The sequence below is a fragment of the Guillardia theta genome (assembly GCF_000315625.1).
Source record: "Guillardia theta CCMP2712 unplaced genomic scaffold GUITHscaffold_10, whole genome shotgun sequence".
NCBI lineage: Eukaryota > Cryptophyceae > Pyrenomonadales > Geminigeraceae > Guillardia > Guillardia theta.
This window is the reverse complement of record NW_005434664.1, coordinates 753,829-771,020: the sequence shown is the minus strand read 5'-3', so window position 1 is coordinate 771,020 and position 17,192 is coordinate 753,829. Positions and strand designations below refer to the sequence as shown.

The 17,192-nt window shown below is 54.0% G+C and overlaps 5 protein-coding genes across 5 annotated transcripts in view; 2 read left to right on the top strand and 3 right to left on the bottom strand.

Annotated features, from left to right (window-relative positions):
- The window catches only part of GUITHDRAFT_161462 (hypothetical protein), a gene marked incomplete at both ends in the record, with an annotated part of 3,535 nt that extends 295 nt beyond the window's left edge, over nucleotides 1–3,240 (bottom strand). Inside the window, 13 exons of the mRNA XM_005838829.1 lie at nucleotides 59–145; nucleotides 532–602; nucleotides 791–848; nucleotides 1,062–1,121; nucleotides 1,269–1,351; nucleotides 1,691–1,735; nucleotides 1,849–1,960; nucleotides 2,187–2,225; nucleotides 2,291–2,382; nucleotides 2,438–2,480; nucleotides 2,531–2,596; nucleotides 2,653–2,727; nucleotides 3,163–3,240. Of these exons, the coding sequence (XP_005838886.1) occupies nucleotides 59–145; nucleotides 532–602; nucleotides 791–848; nucleotides 1,062–1,121; nucleotides 1,269–1,351; nucleotides 1,691–1,735; nucleotides 1,849–1,960; nucleotides 2,187–2,225; nucleotides 2,291–2,382; nucleotides 2,438–2,480; nucleotides 2,531–2,596; nucleotides 2,653–2,727; nucleotides 3,163–3,240 (909 nt within the window). The remainder of the gene's footprint in view (nucleotides 1–58; nucleotides 146–531; nucleotides 603–790; nucleotides 849–1,061; nucleotides 1,122–1,268; nucleotides 1,352–1,690; nucleotides 1,736–1,848; nucleotides 1,961–2,186; nucleotides 2,226–2,290; nucleotides 2,383–2,437; nucleotides 2,481–2,530; nucleotides 2,597–2,652; nucleotides 2,728–3,162) is intronic.
- A 1,217-nt stretch (nucleotides 3,241–4,457) lies between these two features.
- Nucleotides 4,458–7,046, top strand: GUITHDRAFT_134232 (hypothetical protein; the record flags this gene model as incomplete). The annotated part of the gene is made up of 13 exons (XM_005838828.1): nucleotides 4,458–4,595; nucleotides 4,676–4,813; nucleotides 4,982–5,125; nucleotides 5,192–5,243; nucleotides 5,435–5,503; nucleotides 5,563–5,661; nucleotides 5,727–5,798; nucleotides 5,930–6,021; nucleotides 6,083–6,144; nucleotides 6,205–6,246; nucleotides 6,299–6,482; nucleotides 6,541–6,636; nucleotides 6,927–7,046. 13 exons carry the CDS (start codon nucleotides 4,458–4,460, stop codon nucleotides 7,044–7,046), a joined length of 1,308 nt encoding a protein of 435 aa, XP_005838885.1.
- A 248-nt stretch (nucleotides 7,047–7,294) lies between these two features.
- Nucleotides 7,295–7,576, bottom strand: GUITHDRAFT_102517 (hypothetical protein; the record flags this gene model as incomplete). The annotated part of the gene is made up of 1 exon (XM_005838827.1): nucleotides 7,295–7,576. The coding sequence occupies one exon, from the start codon at nucleotides 7,574–7,576 to the stop codon at nucleotides 7,295–7,297; it is 282 nt and encodes a 93-aa protein (XP_005838884.1).
- Nucleotides 7,577–10,772: 3,196 nt separating this feature from the next.
- Nucleotides 10,773–13,071, top strand: GUITHDRAFT_161461 (hypothetical protein). The gene is made up of 11 exons (XM_005838826.1): nucleotides 10,773–11,207; nucleotides 11,256–11,340; nucleotides 11,385–11,458; nucleotides 11,510–11,598; nucleotides 11,654–12,211; nucleotides 12,262–12,364; nucleotides 12,413–12,470; nucleotides 12,518–12,599; nucleotides 12,655–12,733; nucleotides 12,785–12,871; nucleotides 12,918–13,071. Exons 1-11 carry the CDS (start codon nucleotides 11,067–11,069, stop codon nucleotides 12,990–12,992), a joined length of 1,431 nt encoding a protein of 476 aa, XP_005838883.1. The 5' UTR covers nucleotides 10,773–11,066; the 3' UTR covers nucleotides 12,993–13,071.
- Nucleotides 13,072–13,082: 11 nt separating this feature from the next.
- Nucleotides 13,083–14,312, bottom strand: GUITHDRAFT_161460 (hypothetical protein). The gene is made up of 6 exons (XM_005838825.1): nucleotides 14,198–14,312; nucleotides 14,007–14,146; nucleotides 13,764–13,954; nucleotides 13,476–13,684; nucleotides 13,317–13,412; nucleotides 13,083–13,268 (listed from the first exon to the last, which is right to left on the bottom strand). The coding sequence occupies exons 1-6, from the start codon at nucleotides 14,306–14,308 to the stop codon at nucleotides 13,188–13,190; spliced, it is 828 nt and encodes a 275-aa protein (XP_005838882.1). The 5' UTR covers nucleotides 14,309–14,312; the 3' UTR covers nucleotides 13,083–13,187.
- Between the last annotated feature and the right edge of the window lie 2,880 nt (nucleotides 14,313–17,192).

The following is a 17,192-nucleotide window of genomic DNA, read 5'->3' as shown; positions in this document are numbered from 1 at the left end:
GAGGAGAGGAGAGGGAGAGGGGAAGGGGGGAAGAAGGGGAGGAGGGAGGAGGGCTTACCTGAACTAGGTCGTCTACGATGATGACGTGTCGGTCTTTGGGATCGCCATCTTGAATGGTCACAACACGCCGATCGCCATCTCGAATCTTGTAACAAAGTCAGAGGAGATGAGCGGCATGGGAGGGATATGAAGGGTGAGGAAGTGAGAAGGATGCAGTGCAAGGGTCAACATGTGGTAGAGAGGAGGATCAGTGTCTGTGTGTGGAGGGAGAGGGAGAGGGAGAGGGAGAGGGAGAGGGAGAGGGAGAGGGAGAGGGAGAGGGAGAGGGAGAGGGAGAGGTAGAGGGAGAGGGAGAGGGAGAGGGAGAGGGAGATGGAGAGGGAGAGGGAGAGGGAGAGGGAGAGGGAGAGAAGGGGATGGACAGGGAAAGGGGGAGGGAGAGATTCAATAGTGGTACAAGGATGAAGGAATGAGAATCGAGTGTCGATCGTGAAGAATGGATATTGAGAAGAACATCTCTGTGTTTTCAACCTTTCCGCATGTCACTACTGGCCAGTCAGGGAACTCAGTGCTGAAGAGCGTGGAGAAGCGTTTGCAGGCACCTGTCAAGGAGGAAAACGAGTGAGGAGGCAGCAACTCACGGAAAGCAGGTTGAGGTGACGAGAAAGTCTCCAGGGACAAGGGAAAGGAGACCCTGGCAGACAGGTGGGAAGAAGGAGAGAGAAGAGAAAGGAGAGAAAAAGAGGGAGGGCGAGGGGGAGGAAAACGGGGAAGGGGGAGGAGGGGGCACCTTCATCTGGGAATGCGATGCAAGATATCTTGCTTTCCGGGCTGCGCAACTCGTTGATCTGAAACAGATGTCAGCGACCACATCCTCGACATGGTACACTTTCCCCTCTTCCCCTCTGTAAACGTTTCTACCCCCCCCCCCCCGGCTTGCTGCGCTTTCAACTTGATCTCCTCGACCCTTTCACGTTCTCCTTGCTCTTAGCCCCTCTCTCACCCTGCCGTTCCCTGCTTCCCCTCCCCTGCTTCCTCTGCCATGCCCTTGTCATCCTCACCAGCAGGGGAATTGCTGTGTGCAAGCTAGCAAGAGCGTTGCCGCTGAGGTAGAATCGATTCTGCGCAGAAGATATAAATCAGCAAACAGTCGTCGTCCATTTGATAGCATCCTCCTCCTCCCCTCTTTTTCCTCCTCTGTTGATCATTCTCCTCTCACTCCTGCTCTTGATCCTCCTAGCTCCCCCTCCTCCCCCTCGTCCTCCAACCTGCAGGGTGTGGAGGTCGTACACCATCACTCTGATTGGCTTTCCGACTCTTGGAAGGTTGGAGAAGAGACGAGCAAGCGTGCCTGGGCATCAGCCGTAAGCAAGGGAACAACAAGAAGCAAGTATGGGGAACTGAGAGGAAACAAGCCCAAGAAATGGAAGCGAGGGGAGAGGAAAGAAAGGGGAGGAGGCGTGCAAAGCCCGAAGGAGATACGGAGAGAGGCAAGACAAAAGCGAGAGAAGTACGAGGATGGGAGGAGGAGGAGGGAGAGGAGGAGGAGAAGGGAGAGGAGGAGGAGGATAGAGGGAGGAGGAGGAAAAGAGGATGGGGAGGGGGGGGGAGGATAGAGGATGGAGGGAGGAGAAGAAGGAGGAGGATGGAGGGAGGAGGATGGAGGGAGGAGGAGGAGGAGATGTATTACTTGCTGTTGCAACCTGCCCTTCCCGCACCACCCTCTCCATGGTTCCTGTCGGATAGTACGGAAGAGCCACCGTCTTCTCAGCGGACAGCCACAGCGACGCAGGAGGAGGAGAAGGAGGAGCAAGAAGAAAATGTCAGGAAGATGAAGAAAGTCTCTACCGAGCTTGAAGTTGTGAGGAGAAGTCAACTGCTGAGGCGTTTTGGAGAGGACAGGGTCTCGAGGTAGATCAATGGGTGTTGTGCCAAATGGCCAGTAAGGCAAGATAACGCACTGCAGAATTGCAATCTCACACGCAGAAGCAGGGGGGAGAGGGGCACAGCTCCACATGCGGGGAAAAGTTAGGGGGGGGAAGACGAGGGGAGGGGGCAGAGGGAGGGAAGGGGAAGGAGACAGGAGGAACAACACAGATCAGCAGAGGAGCATGTGAGGTGTTCTGCTTTCATGCTGCTCCTCCCAACGTGCACATGGATGAACGCAGGCGCGCGCGGCATATCACCATAGTCTCGACGAAGGACTCGCAGAGCATGTTCAAGACCTGCAGGCAGCGATTAGCTCCCTTCCTTCTCCTCCTCCGCGGGCCGAGAAGCTGCCGCGCAGTACGTGGAATTGGCTTAGGGTGACGTCGTTGTTGTGGAAGGAGGCGAGAAAGAGGACATGCGCCCCTCGGATGTAGTTTACAGGATTGAAACCACCTGCATCTTACATCACAAGGAGGCATCCCGACTCGAAACAACTCTTCTGCCTTACCCACTTCAATGTTGTCCGTCCCGTCCTTGAACTTGGACCAATTCTGCCAGCAGCTCTCGTCACTCCCAGCCGCTGCAGGGGAGCCGCAGGCACCGTGGGATGGTAGGTGAACCTTTTGGGGTCATGCTTGACTAGTCTCAACGCTAATTCTTCTTGCGCCTGGGAAACATCCAGTCAGCGGCCGTTGGTGCGGTGCAAGAGCACGGAAAACATACAGGGTGCGCAATGATCTGATAATGCCGGTCAGGGATTTCTGCGTACACAGATTTCATGGGTGTTGAAGGATTGACCTGCGAGCTCCCGTCAAGATGGTTGAGAGTTCAATAGAAAAAAAGATCTCATGTCATTACGGGGTCATACTAATGGGATACGAACGGGGGAGTCAGGGGATTTTCTGCTGCTTCGGAGCAAAAAGTACATTCGAACACAAGAATACATTTCTGCATGTCCCCGACACCAACATACATTTCAGCAATGTTGTTTTCGCATCTGCAATCCACGGCAGGATGCAGCAGGAAGTCGCAGCAACGAGGGACGGAGGAAAAAGCAGAGGAGGAGCAGAGCATGGAAGCGAGGTGGGAGGGTTATCCCTCGAATCTTCATTCTAAGCTCTCCATTTTCCTAACTCCATAGCACCTCGTAGATTCTTCGCAAAATGCAACCCTACTTTCATGTCTTTTCCCCCTTCCTTGCTTCTACCACCTCATTTCTAGCCTCATCCCTACCTTCCTTCTGCTCTCCTTCTCCTCCTCTTTCTCCTCCTCCTCCTTTCCTCCGTCCAGCGTCGCTGCAACTTCCTGCATCCTGCAGTGGATTGCGCTGCGACTGCAAAATATATGAGGCAAATTATCGCTGTTTGGAAAATATCACTGATACTATTCCAAGGATTTGTGTGAGAATTTCATTTATCGCTGTACCAATTTCGTACTGATGAACAGCTTTTGTAAGACAAGCACCCTTTCGGTTTCACTAAAGATTGATACCGTTTACCCTCCATTTGTTCGATTATTTGTTAGATTTATCCTGGGTCAACAATCCCTTCATAATCCCGAAGAAATCATGTACCCTACCTTCTCATGCAATTGCGAATTCGTATATAACCCCCTCCATCCAAATAGGTACCCATACTTCAAAAAGAAATATTGTGTCTAAAAGGGTAGGTACTTGAAGTACCCACCTTCTATTTGAGTACCCCCACCCCAACAAAATTGCTCACCCACAAAATAAACCCCAAGGAGACGGATCGTCCTGGAAACCTCTTGGAAAAAAAAACAAAGAAAAAAGAAAAAAAGAAAAAAAAGAGTACAAGACAAACTTCAGTTCTCGGCAGCCTGAGTGACTCCCGTCACTGATCGGACCGGGCATCGGCGACCGTATCGGACTCGAACGGCCGGGCCGCGGCGGCAGCCGGGCCGGACTGAGTGCCGCGGCTGAAGCTCAGTGACGGTGCCGCCCGGCCGGCCAGGCACGGCCCGGCCCGCCCGAGGCAGCGCGGCGGCCGCGGCCAAGGCCGTGAATGATCCATCACGGTCCCGGACACTGCCAGTACCGTCCGATGACTAAGTGAGTCGGCCGAGCCTGAGTCGGTGACTCACGGTGCCAGGCCCGAACTCGGGACAGACCGACTCCGAGGCCCGAGTCCGCGGCGGCCCCAGGCGAGTCACGTGGCGGCGGCCCGGCCGCCCCGGCGCTGGCCGTCGGATCTGATCGGGGCGGCCGGCCTTCAACTTGCGTGACCGCCCCCGTGACTGAGTGAACCCGAAGGTTAAGTCGGGGGCTGCCGCAGTGCACGGTGGCCCGGCCCGGGCCGGCGAGGCGAGAGCTCAGCGGCCGCCGGGCCTGACGGTCACTGATCGGACTCCCGTGCCGGGCCGGGCCGCCGCCGGGCCGGTGACTCCGGGTCAGTAGCAAACATTTTTAGTCACCAGTGTAATGGCCAGTCAACTTGGCAACTGCCATTGCCGTCACGCTCCAGTGCGGACATGCTGGCAGTCACGCTAGGAGGTGTGATGGTACAAGGATGAGAGCGAAGAGACAGTCTGAGAGTGTACTCCTTCTCCTCCAGCCTCCTCCCTTCTCCTTCCTCCTCCTGCTGCTGGGCTTCCTCCTCCATTCGGTCTGGGTGGACGCCTTCTCCACCGCTCCTACCTGCAGGCAGGTTTGTTGCCGCGTTGCGCCAGTCGCACTGGACTGACGATGGCGAATGGCCATGGGCGATGATGACTTGGCATGCGACAGACTCTTGCGAACCTCGTCGCAGCTGGTCCGTACCACTCGTGCGCAAGGAACTGGTCGAGCGGGTCCGCCAGCGTGACGTGCTGGGGATGGAATGAGTTCGGGCAACTCGAAGCTCCAACGGGGATCCCCTTTGCACAGGTGCGCTGCAGGAGTCCCTCACTGCTCTGCTCTTCCGCTCTGCTCTGCTCTGCTCTTCCGCTCTGCTCTGCTCTGCTCTGCTCTGCTCTGCTCTGCTCTGCTTTCTTTTCTTCAGTCTACCCTGCCATCCTCGACCTGGGTCTGTTCGACTCACTGGCTCGAGTTCAGATTTCCTGCGGATCTCGACACTCCTGCGGGATAGGAACAAAGACGCAGATCACGTCTTGTCTCGGAGGGATTTATGACGCAAGGATCTGCTCTGACGATGCTGCCCTGATCGCAGCCAGTGCCGTGTCATACCAGACTTGCAAGGTGGGCAGGGGGCAGGTGCTCGTCTACTTGGGCCATCGGGCGTCTTCTAACTCCGCAAGCTTGCAGTGCCTGAACAGGACGATTCAAGCAAAGGACCAGCCGTTCGAGCTGACGAGAGGTGAGGTTGTGCCGGGAGGACTCAGTCTGGTCCTCATGAATGAGCATCGCAGCCAACATTTACTGCTGGGGGAGCAACGCGTTCGGGCAAGCTCCTCCGAACCTCGCAGCTCATCTCATGCTCTCCTGCAGCGAGTTTGGTCCCTCGTTCCTCGATCACCATGAAGTCTTTTTTGACAAGTGACATACCAGATAATACGTGCTCCTCCGCCCCTGCGTCTTCCCTCTACCTGAACAAGCTTCCGGTGCTCATCTCGGCTGGTCTGTTGTGCCATGGCCAACTTGAACGACCCGCACGTCATCCTGATGGACTGCAACAGGTGGCATCCACACTTGTGTGGTGTGGATTGACGGAACGGTCTCCTGCTTCGGGGCCAACAACTTCAACCAGTCTATCGTGCCGGACGACTTGCAGAAGGGTGAGTGAGCTTGCAAGGCGGTTATCGTCCCGTCTAAGCAAGCTCTTGACTTTGTCTTTGCTCAGGGTGGACAAGCAACGTTGGAGTCATCGCGATATCATGTGGGCTGCATCACACCTGTGCAATCGTATCCAGTGGTGAGTGAACAGAATTTCTCCTCCCCTCTCCTTCTCCTCCAATGAACCCGCCTTCTCTCCATCTCTCTTCCTACTCTCCTCCACTGCTTCATCTTCTCTCCTCACCTTCTCACCTCCTTGCGCACTGCCAGGTGGCTTCTCCTCCTCCTATGGTCGACTGAGATGCTGGGGCTCCAACCAATTCAACCAAACGGACGCGCCGCAGGACCTGCTTGTGTCGCATGTAGCTAAAGCTCAAGACGATAATCGACCGATGGGCTGAGATGCGCTTTTGAATCCTTCAGGTTTCATCGGGAGCACAACACACTTGTGCCATAACCCACGAGAAGTCAGAGATCATATGCTGGTGGGCCTGACGTCCCTCTTGTTGTCGTGAAGGGGCTGACTGATGCTTCATGCCGCGCAGGGGATCGAATGAGTACGGGCAGGCTGCTCCTCCCGCCCTGACGTGAGTGACTGGCGGCAGGAGGCGTGATGAGGTTTCACTGTGAGCAATGCAGGTTGGGCCAGAAGTTCGTCCAGCTCTCTTGTGGGATGAGCTACACCTGCGCGCTCCGGGTGGATCAGGCAGGCATCGAGGACGGGATCGGCTTCCTCGTCTGCTTCGGAAACTTCAGCGGGCATGTCAACCCCAAGCCAGGAAGCGTCGTCCGCGAGCGCAGCAGCATTGCCGTCGGACACTCGGTGAGCCTTCAGCCCCGTTCGAGGCTCATGGCCTTCCATTGCTGACTCGCCCATGGAGCATGCCTGCATCACTGACGCTGTTGACGGCCTGGTGAGCTGCTGGAGGGGAGACTTCGCCACCAACGTCCCGGATGGGATCACAGTCGTTCCTGCGGTGAGACTTTGCTGGGGCCTTTCTCTTGATCCATCCATGGCCATCCTCCCTGGCTCCAAGTTTCTCAGCTTCCTCCTCTCTCATTTCCTCCCTCCCTGTAACCTCCTGCTCCTCCTCCTGCTCCTCCTCTGCCGCCGCCGCCGCTGCTGCATGAAGTCTTTCCAATCTGACGCACTTTTTGACTTTCAGTGCGTCAACCCCTGCCAAGCATGCAGCCCTCCAAGCTGATCGGACACAAGACGATCGGAATTTGACACAGATGAGCTGTGGTAAGCATGCACTGGCGGCAGCCCTCAGCAGACTGGAGAACCCTGGTCTCCAAGAATCGTAGACCGTTGCCGTTCATGTTCAGCCGTGACTGGTCGCCAAAAGACACGAGGGTTTGCCCTCACGCTTTCAAGGAGGAATGAAACTCACTTGTACATGAAACCATCTTTATGGGATAACTAGTAATCTATGTCTTACTGATACATCAAGAAACTCTATGAGTCATCGTCGTGCTGCTGACAATTGCCGGACGGCCTCTGGGAGTATCAATGTCGAAATGGAACTCAGTCCGAAAACTTGACCAACTTTGGAGACGACAAGGCTCCACGGAATCTGCCGATGCGGCCGCACGAGCTCATGAACCACCAACAGCTTTCTTTGAAGGCACAAGTCACTCTCGGCAGAAGCCATCGCCAGTCGCATGTACTGCAGGTTTCTCCTCAACTTGCATCTTCTCGCATTCCTTCTTTGGGACATTTGCCTTGAGCTCTGCCAGCTTCATTCGAGCTTCCAAGACTGACGCGTATAACGAGGGCGAGGATGAGTTTCTCCGCAAGGTCGAGCACAGGGGTCGCGGAGACGCAGTCTCCTCCTTGTCCACCACATATTGCCACACGGGCTCAGAAGCTACACGAATCAGTCGAGGCGAGTTATGTCCATTTGGATTCTGCATCTTCAACCCACTGTGGGCGAGCAAACAAGTTGCCACCAATCGCGTCCCCACAATGAAGGTCCCAGAGTTTTGACAGAGAAGATCTCTGTATTAACACAAGTCCCTTGTTGTAGCAAACGGAATAAAAGGGAGAGAATTACAGATGAAGTTGGAAGGAGAAAAGGAGGCTTGTTAGAAGGTAGGGGAGGGGGGGGGAGAATTGCGCGCACGGAGAATAAAGGAGGATTCAGGTTACTGCACAAGGACGAGAAGGATGCGGGGATGAGACGTGCAATCAGGCAGGTCAAACGGGGGAGCAGGAGCAGGAGCAGGAGCAGGAGCAGGAGTAGGAGCGAGCAGGGGCAGAGGCAGGCGGGAGAAGCAGGTGAGGTACAAGAGGGGAAGTAGTAGAGGGCTAGAGCGCAAGAGAGGATTTGACTGGAAGGAACCGCGACGTTTCAGATCTTGAAGTACCCCCACCCTTCCTTTGCCTACTTGAAGGTGGCTGAAGTACCCCCTCTTTGACTGTGTGGTAAATCATCAAAACGTGTTCCAGAATCGACAGGCGGCACCAAGGGGCAAAAGGTTAAGCTCGCCTCAGTTTCCTTTTAAGAGAGATGGAAGGGGCAGCAACTCAGCTGCTATTTTAAATCCGAACATCCTTTTTCCACTGCCCTGGAAGACTACTCAAACGAGCCCTCTTCCGTAGGAACATTGCAAGAATACTTTTTATTATCAGTTAATGGCGTCCGTGAACGATTTACCCTGCCTCAGCCTTCGGAGTAGCGGCTGGCCCGTCGCATCTTTCCATGCACGGACTCTCGGGGTTACGCCGAATCGTCACCCGCTCACTGCTCGAGTCACGAGTCACGTACCACAACTCCGATCGAGCAGGCTCGGAGTGCCCGGGGCGCGCCGTGCCAGCCTGCCCACTGCGCGGCACTGCAAGGTGCGGTCACCTGCAAGGTGCGGTCACCCCGTCCGGTTACGTGATGAATTCCGTGACTCGGCGGACTCGCTCAGTACCGGCCGGGCGGCCGCCCCCCCGGACGGTGGCCCCGCCGGGGCCGACTCCGAGTCCGAACTGAACGGACCGGGACAGCGCCCCCGTACCGTACCGGGCCCCGCGGGGGGGGCGGCCCGCGGCGTGCCAGGTACCGGCGTAGTACGGTCACCCGGCCCAGTGCCAATGATCAGTACGGCGGTGCCGGGTAGTGACAGTGAACCGTGCCCGACCGTCCCCGGCGATCCGATCGGACCCTCCGAGTCACATGATCACTGAGCCTACCGTAGTAAGGAACTCGGAACCATTTACTCAAACTTTAGGAGGCCCGGCCCGGGCCGGCATTCAATAGGGCAACCGCCGCGTACTTCAAGGCTTCATGGCTCGGATCGGCCCGGCCCGGTTCCGAAGTTCGGCGGTCACGGGTCCGGTCACCGTGCCGAAGTTAAACTACGGTAGCCGCGCCGGGCGCGGCCGGGCTCAACGTCATCCGACTTGCCGCCGCCCAGCCTCCTGCAGTGCGGCCGCACTGTCGGACGTTCAACCGTTGCCGGAAGCAAATCACGGTCCGGCGGGCCACTCAGCCTGTGCGGCGGCCGGGCCAGGACGCGGGCCGGGCCGGGCGCCCGGCGCCGGCCGGGCCGGGCGGCGCGCCGCTACTAGCCGCCTAGCCGCGACTGCACTGCGACGCGGCCCGCGGCCGGGCCCGGCCGCGGCACCCGGGCGTCCGATCACTGTCCCGGATCGCCGACTGGGCCGCGCCGGCCCGGGCCGGTCACCGGGTGATGATCGGACCGGCCGGGTGGCAGCCGCGCGGCTACTAGAGCACCGAAACCCGAAGTTTGAAATTGAAGTATTTTTTTTCAAACTGAATTCTACACCTCCAAATCGCTGCAACAAACTACAAATAGGAGTTGCGACGCCGGAAACAAGAGGGGGTGGGGGTAGTGAGGCAGGTGCCGCAATCACCCAAGGGTCCATCTCACAACTTGATGAAATGTGTAGAGTAGGTCGTTGGGATAGGGTAGGAGATATTGGGTCAGCACTCATAAAATAGGGGTAGGGGTTGTCATAGTTCGTTTGGGGGTGGGTCCCCGAGGAGAGTACGACAGTGGGTCAACTTGAAGTGAAGGTGATTCATATAAGGGGTGAGGCGTAGGTAGGGTGTAACTCGTAAGATAATGAAAGGGTGGGTACTTCCTGCGGGGAAAGGGGGTGGGAAAGCGACTCTCATGGGGTACACCATCTGTACGCCCCTTGTAGCAGAGGTACAGTTCCGGTACTAGGGGTGCAATACAACCAGGAAGGTATAGGAGGTAGGGGTGGGCGGCCATTGACCAAAAGGGGGTGATCGAACAAAGATGGGGTAGGGTGGTTTCCCTTTGAGTCAAACCCGTGGATCCAGGTTCAGTTTGTTGAACTCTTTCTGAAGCTCGAAGTTTCAAATATTGAAGATACAAAGTCAAATTTTGTGATTGTTTGATCAAATTTGAAAAATTGTAGTGGGGCCTCAAGTTCGGAGGAGGCATAGAAGCCAACCGAGGAGAACGGAAAGAAAAACGTTTTCACTACCCTTTCGAGGTCCAGTCCAGATATCCACCGGTACCAGATCACCCTACCTTTCAATTACTGACTTTTTTGCTGGCAATTCAGTAGAAGTACCGGATAAATTTTCCCCACCACGAAATTTCCCAGGAATCAACTACCTTTGACCGGGTGGGTAGTTGGCTCCCATGGTTCCGATTGTACACTATTTGTTTTTCAAGTGTGATACATCGTCGCCAAAAGACTAACGGAATGGGGTGGGTTGCAACTCATATAGAGCGGGGGTGGTACCTCCTCCGTACGTTGGGGTAGTCCTTGAGACTGTTGGAATCTGAAAAGGGGGTGGGTACTGTTTGTACCAGGAGATATGGGTAGGGTAAGGGTGGGTTATCGTTCTTGCAGGGCTCATTATGAGGGGTCCTAAGAAGGACTATTGGCGGAGGGAAGGAGGGGTGGATTCAAGGTCAAGGGGGTCCTGTGGGTGTGAGGTAAAACCATAGTGGGGTAGGGGTGGGGTGGAGTGGAAGGCTATAAAAGCAAGGTTTGTGGCAAGGGAACGCCTTCTGGCAATGCTCAAGGGGAGCGGGAAGAGGCAGGGAGAGGACGGCAGGGAAGCAGAAAGAGCCGCTCTAAGAACCAGGATAGATGATACTATGCAGTCACCTCGAACATAAACATGTGTGTTGCAGACTCCTGTAGCTTTCTTCCAGAGGTTTCCTGCTCAGGTACATTTCGAGTACTTGCAAAGGCGAAAAGGTGTTAAGCTGTAAACACTGTCGACTTTCACATGATAGCATTTTACAATGACCAACCCTGTAGTGAACAATAAGCGCATCAAGCAGAAAAGAAATTGCCCTACTTCCCTACCTCAAAATTCTTTTTCTAGTGTATGCTTGCTGTTCTGCTTCGTTTCTGACTTATTAGTTCGGATCCAGGCCTTGAGTTTTATCTTCGCAAACAGGCATGCCTCCCATGGTTGAATCAGCAACAGGATTTACTTTAGGATGCGATCACTGCGTCTCTGGCTCCCCCAATGAGCAGGCAGCTTTCAATTTTGAAGCTGCATTCGGACAAATGAAGTTGAAAGAAGGCCAAGGCCAGGAGGTATTGCTTTCAATTGTACAAAGTTTCATGTAATCAAATGCAACTTAGAAAAGCAACGCCTGGGGAAGAGATCAGAAGAGAGGAGAATACAACACCAAATCCCATGTTGTGCTGACTACACACCCACGACGAGGTGTCCTACGTTCCTTGTGTAGCCGGGATCTTACCCACGAGCAGGGTCACCGATTCAAATCAAGTGGGGCGCCACAAGCCCTGCAGAGCGTGGGCCAATCATCGCTACCTTGAGCCAGGTACCTTAGCATTGCATGATTCTTCACATTGCTTCTAACTTGATCGCTCAGCCTCGCTTGCGTAATGCTATCGGGACACACAACGGTTCGTACAGTGTGTATCGGTCCATCGCCGTGGCTGCTGGAAAGATGGACCCCATGTAACATTTTCTCACTGCTGCGATCAGCTCGATTCTGACCTCGATTCCTCGCTAGGTTCCGCCCGGATCTTCACAACACGGCCCCCCCTGTTATGATTCCACCAAACCCTTCTTGGTTCGATCCTACCAAGATTGTATCCATGGACCCATGGGGACACATGATTGTCGACTCATACGGGTCGCACCTCAAGGAGGGAGTCGATATTCGCCCAACCATTGCGATCACAAAGGCGCACATCCAGATGTTGGAGCTGGTGGAGGCCATGGAGAAGGGCAGGCTGCAGGCCGACGGCAACATTTTGCAATCCGATGGATCCTGTGTGGTGACCAAGGCAGCGATCGAACATGTTTGGTACCTTCCAGGCGTTGCCCAGAGGTTCAACATCACTGAGGCAACCCTCCGACGATGCATGTTCGAGCAGACTGGTGGGATGTTCCCCGAGCTCATCACCAGATCGGACTTGGAGGTCTTCCTTCCCCCCATCGGAGGACTCACCGTCTACATCTTCGGACCAGCAGAGTATCTGCAAGATCCTTCCAAGGTTTGCACTGTGAGGGTTCATGATGAGTGCAACGGGTCGGATGTCTTTGGCTCCGATATCTGCACCTGCAGGTGGTCATTTTGACGCAAATGTTTGCAAGTAGCTGAGATTGTATTGACAGACCCTATCTCGTGCATGGGATCGAGGAGTGCGTAAGAACCGCTCAGAATGGTGGCGTCGGTGTCATCGTGTACTTCAGAAAGGAGGGACGCTCTCTTGGCGAGGTGAGTTTGGAGGATTCCTTGGGTGGTGGAACTGACTTGGGTTGAAAGGTTACCAAGTTCTTGGTTTACAATGCCAGGAAGAGGCAAGAGGGTGGAGATCGTGCAGGTTGGTTGATTAGTTGCTGTGATTCGGCTAACATCTGCTTTCTACAGAAACGTACTTCCATCGCACTGCTTGTGTTGCTGGAGTGGAAGACATGCGATTCCAAGAACTCATGCCGGATGCCCTCCATTGGTATAGCTCACTGTCTTACAGCACACTGTCAATGCTGACTGTGTCTTTTCTTCAGGCTTGGAATCACCAAGATCGATAAGCTGATCTCCATGAGTGACATGAAGTACAACGCTATCACTGGGTCCGGCATCAAGGTCACTTTGAACATTGAGTCATGGCGACCAGGTGGTCTGATGTCCCCACAGGTCTTGGAGAGAGTTCCTATCCCCGACGACATGATTCCTGCGGATGCTCACGTTGAGATCGATGCCAAGATGTATGCAGGATATTACGTGAGCAAGGAGAACCTTGTCCAGGAAGGGAATGATGGTGTTGCAGGTTCCAGAAGAAAAGAGAGCCATCATCAACGACGATTTTGTGAAGCAGAGCAAAGGCAGGGGACTGGATGCATAAATCAAGAGCCAGTCAATTTGCAGATGCTGTTCTAGCCAACGTGTAAACTAAGAACTCAAATAAAGTGATTTGAACTCACGTCCCTCGATTGCCAATGAAATGTTCGTTTAATGAATCAAACTTGTCTTTACAGTTTCTATGGCAGCATGCAAAATAAGATCTGAGATTCACAAAAAACGGCTTCTACCCTGCTCCTTACATGTTCCAAAGGGCAGTGATTCCGAACCTGTGAGCGTTTCCTGCAGTCAACTTGGCTGCCTGGATCTGACCAGCGACCTGCCCCTCTTGTCAGCGCCTCCTCCTTCGACACTGTACTTCCTCTACCTTGATCTTGAGGTCGGGGCGGACTTGCTGAACGTATGACACGCACATCATAGCGTCCTTGTCCACCTTAGCCTTGAAGCTGCTGTCCTTGTCGATCTTGACAAAACTCCGTCAGTTTTCTCATCTCCTCCTCCCTCGCCTCTCCTCCTCATATCCAACCTGCCATGCAGCACCGATGGCGAGGTTGAGGTCAGTGTTCTTGTTCTTGCTCGTCTGCTCGAAGCTCAAAGCAACTTCCGTTCCCTTGCTGATCTCGGTGTGCACAACTCCTGAGATGGACTCGCCGAAGTTCTTGCATCCCACTTGCACGCTGTAGGCATCCACCTTGAACTCAGCGCTGAGCTCGGGGGTGGCCAAGGATCCCTTTCCTGCCAAGAAAGTAAAAACCCACTCCTCCCTGTGCGCCATCTCCGCATCCTCTCCCACGCAAGAAGACAGCCGACCTACCGTAGTTGTAAGCTGTCTTGACGCCTGCGTTCAAGGAGCCCAAGCCGAAAGCAGCATCGATGTCGATGTTGGCCTTCGCGGGGTTGATCTTGGACGTGATCATCAAGTTGTCGAGCTTGTAGTCAGCAGCAAGGGTGCTGTTCAACTTGGAGTCGGTGTCGAGCCTGAGCTTGAGTCCGGGAAGGAGTTTGCTGGCCATCACAAGTTAGTCCATGCGCATGGCAGGCAACAAGTAAGAGGCACCTGTGCTCGACGGCGAGGGATGGCTCCATCTGATGGGTGGTCTTAAGAGTGCAGTCCATGTTCATCACGCTCCTCTTTCCCTCGAGCACAGCGCTGAGCATTCCATCCTTAGCGCTCTGCTTGATGGTGGACTTGATCTCCTGCAGGGAACACGTCACTACCCATCGTCCTCGTCTCCGTCATCAACTCACAATCCCGTTGGCCAACTTGCTCTTGACCTCGAACTTGTGGTCGAAGTCGTAATCTTCGCCAAGCAAGTCATTTCCCTTCTTGCCGAGATCCTTAAACTTTGGAGGAGCCATGCCTGTTCACATCAAACGTTCAGTGCAAGAATCTCTTACTCACCATTGTTGTAAACAAACTGATTGTAGTCACGCACAATTAGCTATCGATTGCGAACGAGACAACAAAACCTCTGAACTAAAACCTAAACATCATCTCCGGACAGAGCAGTATACATGACAGCACATCACGACTCATGCTCTCATAACATAGGCCGAGATGAGTTGTGGCAATTCCATCACTGTGATATCATTGAACGAACAGCGAAAACACGATATCCGTTCACGAAAACATCCTGCCACCGATAGTTGGAAGTTTCATATCTTTGTTTCTTTCTGTTCTGCAACCTACAATGCTCATGTTCTAGAACTATCAGTTCCTCAAAGGACTACACTGGCAATCATTAGATTGTGTCTTGTACCGGACGTCGAACAGATCTTAATACATCTAAAGAACACTCCAGGGCAATCAACATCTTTTCGACGTCCGGTACAAGAAAACACTCTAGGCCAATCAACATTGCACGTACTACGATTCGATGTATTTGCTCCACGGATAAGGAGATTCTCAGTATGATTCTGGTATTTCATTCACTGCCTGATCACTCACAGTCCGATCTCACCAATTCCGGGCGTAATTTTGACTCATTGCACCTCAAAACTGCTTTCCGTCCCTCCAAGATGTAAATGCTGCTGCTGCTCCCGATCATACCCTATCACCGCATGCAAGGGAAAACATGGAGCTGCCACCCTCTTGCATCAAGACCTGATCAACTGCGGTATCCATTTCACCCTCCTCCCTTGATACTCTATCCTCAATCTACCACTGTAAGCTACGACTGCTTTGCTATCCTCGCGTGCCTCCATCGTTACTGCTACAAGGCCACGAGCAGAACTGCTTCCTCTTGATCGAAGAGCATGTCTCCTCATGCCATCTGTGCATCAATTCCCTCCTCTGTCTGCTGCTACCCCAACTCAGCATCGTCCCTCCTCATGGCAACGACGAAATGTGTTAACCATCGTCGCCGCCACTTTGGACGTTTTTCCAGCGAGGGTTGGGGGCCGAGGGGTGATAAAGCACCAAAAGGAAGGGGTAGTAAAGGGCTTGAGGTGCGTAGCTGAGGAATGACTCTATGAACAGTTTGGAAAAAAGAAAATTATTTTCATTCATTCATTATCAAATTCAAATATACCAATAAATATACAGACCTTATTTGAAATTTCTCAATCTTATTGTTTTGTGAAGTAGTCTGATTCTTCTTTCACATGTCAACCGTGGGTGTGGCCATCGCGTATTCAAACATGGTACAAATTTTATCATATAATTTGAAACCATAACATTGAAAAGTTTGAACTTTACATCAATGTTTCAACTGAGTGCTTAACTGATAAACTTGATGGTACAACATGTGGGGTCTAAGGGGCACATCCTGAATCCTATACATGAAGCATAACCCCTATCGATATGCAAACCCTCCCCTACGCCTGCAGCACACGCACGAGAAGGCCCACGTGGGGGTGGGGTGATACCACCCACCGGGGATGTTCCATTTAGCTTCAATCGAACATGGTGGGTCCTAAAGATGATATTAAATAATAGGTAGGGTATTGACCCCCACCCTCATTAATAATGTCAAATTGTATGGTAGTCACAGGAAGAGATAAGATTAGGAAGGGTAGGGGTACAGCTTCCATCATACGTTTCGTGAGAGAGGTGGGTTGACACTAGGTACGTGGGGGTGCGGAATATGGTCAAAAGGGTAGGGTACAATGTAGGGGTAGGTCGAGACTGCGTGAAATAGTGAGCTATGAAAAGTGGGGTACTTGACTCTGGAAACAAGGGGTTAAAAACAATGAAAACTTGTAGACATAGGTGGGGTCATGTCAAAGGTAGGTAGGGGTGATACCTTCCTGTTCGTTGCGGCCTCCATTCTGCGATAGGGTCGCCGGCCAAAATCCGGCGATCATCCGGGGAACTTTCGTGGCCCGGCCCGGCCACGCCGTTGAACTAAGTTTCGGATGATCGGACTCCGGGCCGGCGGCAAGTTTCAACTTGCCTGAGGCGGCATGAAAGTTGCACCTATCCGGGTTTCCAACTTCAACTGAGTTGAACTTCGGCGACTCGGCGAGTCGCCGAGTCGGACTCGGAGGCTGCGGGCCGCCGCCGGGGGCCCGGGTGATCGTACTCGGCGGCGTACGGTGGCCAGTGACTGCCACCAGTGCTCGCCGGGACCGGGAGTCGGCCCGACCCAGCTCAGCGGCCAGTGGCACCGCGGCTGAGCCGCCGGCTCCGAGGCTCCGAGGCTCAGTCCGACGTCGGACAGGGCCCGGGCCCGGCCCGGCCGGGCGCTGCGCCGGCCCGGTGACGTCACTGAGTCCGACTCCTCGGAGTCACGGCCCGGACGGTCCCGGCAATTTCAACCTGCCACCCGGTCGGTTGAGCTCCCGGAAACTGGCCGCAACGGTTCGCTGCCCGGCCGTGACTCGGCCCGGCGGGCCGCGCCCGGGACGGTGAGTCACGGCGGCGACATCAGTCTCTTGTTACTCATAGTTAAGTTAAAAATCAGTACGAGCAGTGACGGAGTTCAGTGCCGAGAGAACTTTCAGCAGCCGGTGGTATTGCAGAGGTACCGGGTGCTCTTGTACTGACTTGCCACTGACTACCCGTCCATTAGCCTGAAATGTGTTGGGGATAGAAGCGGTGGGTGAACGGAGTACAATGCCATAGGGGTCGGTGTTCTCGCTATTGAGGGGGTGGGGTCATCTTATCGATGATGGTGGGGTCATCGCTTTATAATTGTTGTGCTGCTGTAAGATGAGTAAAGCTGTAAACGAAACGAACTACCCTAGGAAATGAAGGGTGGTAAGACTGAAACAGAGGGGTGAATTAAATGCATTTCATAAG

Coding starts and splice junctions, on each gene's coding strand:
- GUITHDRAFT_161461 (XM_005838826.1), top strand. CDS start 11,067: ATGCCTCCCATGGTTGAATCAGCAACAGGATTTACTTTAGGATGCGAT. Junction 11,459..11,509: donor TCATCGCTACCTTGAGCCAG/GTACCTTAGCAT, acceptor TTGATCGCTCAG/CCTCGCTTGCGTAATGCTAT. Junction 12,365..12,412: donor AGGGACGCTCTCTTGGCGAG/GTGAGTTTGGAG, acceptor TTGGGTTGAAAG/GTTACCAAGTTCTTGGTTTA.
- GUITHDRAFT_161460 (XM_005838825.1), bottom strand. CDS start 14,308: ATGGCTCCTCCAAAGTTTAAGGATCTCGGCAAGAAGGGAAATGACTTG. Junction 14,147..14,197: donor GCAAGTTGGCCAACGGGATT/GTGAGTTGATGA, acceptor TGTTCCCTGCAG/GAGATCAAGTCCACCATCAA. Junction 13,955..14,006: donor TCCCTCGCCGTCGAGCACAG/GTGCCTCTTACT, acceptor TGTGATGGCCAG/CAAACTCCTTCCCGGACTCA.